The 3,130-nt window shown below is 53.7% G+C and overlaps 1 protein-coding gene across 3 annotated transcripts; it reads right to left on the reverse strand.

Moving 5' to 3' along the window:
* Positions 1–423: 423 nt before the first annotated feature.
* LOC4326996 (S-adenosylmethionine synthase 2-like) lies at positions 424–2,886 on the reverse strand. 3 transcript variants are annotated; one of them, NM_001406294.1, is made up of 2 exons: positions 2,779–2,883; positions 424–2,060 (listed from the first exon to the last, which is right to left on the reverse strand). In NM_001406294.1, the coding sequence occupies exon 2, from the start codon at positions 2,052–2,054 to the stop codon at positions 870–872; it is 1,185 nt and encodes a 394-aa protein (NP_001393223.1). In that variant the 5' UTR covers positions 2,055–2,060; positions 2,779–2,883; the 3' UTR covers positions 424–869. The 3 variants fall into 3 exon arrangements, with proteins under 3 accessions (NP_001393223.1, NP_001393225.1, NP_001393224.1); NM_001406296.1 differs by having other exon boundaries at positions 457–2,067; positions 2,779–2,886; NM_001406295.1 differs by having other exon boundaries at positions 457–2,067; positions 2,742–2,780.
* Positions 2,887–3,130: the final 244 nt, after the last annotated feature.

The raw sequence follows: 3,130 nt of genomic DNA on the forward strand, positions 1-3,130 counted from the left end.
GGAATCATTTATTTTGCGAATAAACCGCGGCTAAACTTATTTAAAAATAAACCAAAACATCAGCGCCAAATCATCTCTGTGCCAAGTTATCTAACGCTGGATGTCAACATTAACTTACTCCACAACCTCCCCACGAATTCAGTGCCAGTTCACTCGACGCTGAGATGACTACTTTCTAACACCATATGATTTAGCGTTAATATTTCAGTTCATTTTTAAATAAATTTTAGCCGCGGCTTATTTGCGAAATAAGCTTTCAAAAAGTGTCAAATTATCAATTTTGCTAGTAGCAGTAGTAAATTCAGCTTTGGCCATGTCCATATATGATGATGGCACCAACTACCGACTGAAGTACTGAACTTGACTTCACCATTTCTTCCAAGTCAGACTAAACAGTGAAGAACACGACAGCGAAAAACAGCTTGAAGAAAATTGTATACTCCAGGACCAGGAGGATGGATGAATTATGGTGCCAGTATCACATATGGTTCCTTCATATTGAAAGAGACAGTATTACAGATGCGGTTACACAACAACCTGAAAAAAAAAAAGAACAAGACAAACTGATAGAGCAAACTGCAGAGCTCTCTTGCAGTTTCAGCTGACTCAAAAAAATGAAAAAAGGATAAAACGCCGAAGATATCTGAACACTAAAACTCTGGCTGCTACACCGATATCACTAGCAACTTCGCAAGTCGATTTCAACCCTTTCATCATCTTCCCATCTTCTTCTTCTTCCATGGAGCAACCAGTCACTACTGATCAAAGACACATCAGGTAGGCGGCGGCGGCGCCGACAACGGCCGGCAATGGAGGTAGATAGCGAGAGAGAGACCCCCCTCTCATGGTCATCATCTTTATCTTCTTCCTCAGGAAGATGCCTTCTCATACTTGAGCGGCTTGACAACCTCCCATGTGAAGTCGGGATCCTCGCGGCCGAAATGGCCGTACGCCGCGGTCTTGATGAACCGGTTGCCGCCCCTCTTGAGGTCGAGGTTGATGGTCATCATCCCGGGCCTGAAATCGAAGTTCTCCTTGACGATCTTGAGGATCTCCTTGTCGGGGATCTTGCCGGTGCCGTAGGAGTCGACGAACACGGAGAGCGGCTCGGGGACGCCGATGGCGTACGACACCTGCACGATGCAGCGGCGGGCGAGGCCGCTGGCGACGATGCTCTTGGCGGCCTGCCTGGCGATGTAGGCGCCGCTCCGGTCGACCTTGGTCGGGTCCTTGCCGGAGAAGGCGCCGCCGCCGTGCGCGCCCCATCCGCCGTAGGTGTCGATGATGATCTTGCGGCCGGTGAGGCCGGCGTCGCCGTGGGGCCCGCCGATGACGAAGCGGCCCGAGGGGTTGAGGTGGAAGATGGTCTTCTCGTCGAGGTACTTGTCGGGGATGACCGGCTTGATGACGTGCTCCTTGAGGTCGGCGGCGATCTCGTCGTTGGTGACGGTCTCGTCGTGCTGGGTGGAGATGAGGACGGTGTGGACGCGGACGGGGACCATGGCGCCGGCGTCGTTGAGGTACTCAACGGTGACCTGGGTCTTGCCGTCGGGCCTGAGCCAGGCGCAGGTGCCGTTCTTGCGGACCTCGGTGAGGCGGGCGCCGAGCTTGGTGGCGAGGACGTGGCTGAGGGGCATCAGCTCGGGGGTCTCGTCGGTGGCGTAGCCGAACATGTGGCCCTGGTCGCCGGCGCCGATCTCCTCGGGGCGCTTGGTGAAGTGGCCGTGCACCCCCTGCGCGATGTCGGGCGACTGCTGCTCGATGTTGACGAGCACCTTGCAGCGGTCGGCGTCGAGGCCGACGTCGTCGGACACGAAGCCGATGCCGCGGCAGGTGTCGCGGACGATCTTCTCGTAGTCGACGGTGGCCTTGGTGGTGATCTCGCCGAACACCATCACCATGTTGGTCTTGGTGCACGTCTCGCACGCCACCTTGCTGTCGGGGTCCTGGGCGAGGCACGCGTCGAGCACCGCGTCCGACACCTGGTCGCACAGCTTGTCCGGGTGACCCTCGTTCACGGACTCGGAGGTGAAGAGGAACGTCTCCGCCGCCATTTCTATCTGCCCTCTGCATGCATCGGTTGCAAGCCATCAGAAAAAAAAATACTCGATTTTGTGCAGACAGTTTCTAAAGATGATCAATCCATTCATTCGTTGCAGCCAAGATGAGGACGAACTGGTGTATCCAAGAGAAAAAGAGTCGATTTTTGCACCTAAAATGATACTAGTACTAAGTGATTTTACTCCTACTTGCTGAAAGAAAGAGGAGAGCAAATTCGAATTCTCTATTGGTGTAGTAGACCACAGAACAAAAAAAGGAAAAAAAACAGAGAAAATTAATCACAAAACAGAGATCCATTCTTCAGATCTACTGCAGCCGACAGCTAAGTACTGACAAAATTTTGCAATTTAAAATTGGATCCACCAACGCTAGATCTAGCCTAGCCTGTTCTCCCCCATAAACCAAAAAAGATCGGACCCTTTTTTCTGCTAATCCAGAACTCCATACACGCACAATCAAAGATTAAACAAAAAAAGCAAGAATATCCCCCCAACCGCTTTCCCCTCCCACTTCCGCGACCGAAAAACGAAACAAACAAACAATCACTAACCCCTAGTCCCCAGATCTCCAATCCACCAAACCTCGCGCTCCTCAGATCGAAGAGCGCCCAACCCAGATCTACCCCCAAACCCAAACCCCAACAGAGAAAAAAAAATCCCCGAGAGGAGTGAGGATCTCACGAGCAAGAAGAAGACGAGGCGAGACGAGAGAGCTCACCTTCTTCGTCCGCCGCTGCGGCTTCTCGCCTTTATTCGGGGGGGATAAAGCGAGCGAACGAAGGAGCGAGACAGAGAGAAGGGGAGAGTCCGGCGTGTGTGATTCTGCACGGGGGTGGCCTCCGGAATGCGCTCGCGCCTCCTATTTATAGCGCGCGTCGGGTGCGGATCGGGAGGTAGGAGACGACGCGCGGGGGAGTGGAGTGGGGCCCACCCCACCGTGGGTGCGGGTAGGATTCGCGTGCGAAAAGTATTTCTCCCCGGGGGGTGAGCACGTGAGGACCGCACACACAGCCAGTGAACCGTCGCTGACCCCGCCCGAAACTTTTCTCACCCGCCGGACGGACAGACGC

Source organism: Oryza sativa, chromosome 1 (genome assembly GCF_034140825.1).
Source record: "Oryza sativa Japonica Group chromosome 1, ASM3414082v1".
Classification (NCBI taxonomy): Eukaryota; Viridiplantae; Streptophyta; class Magnoliopsida; order Poales; family Poaceae; genus Oryza; species Oryza sativa.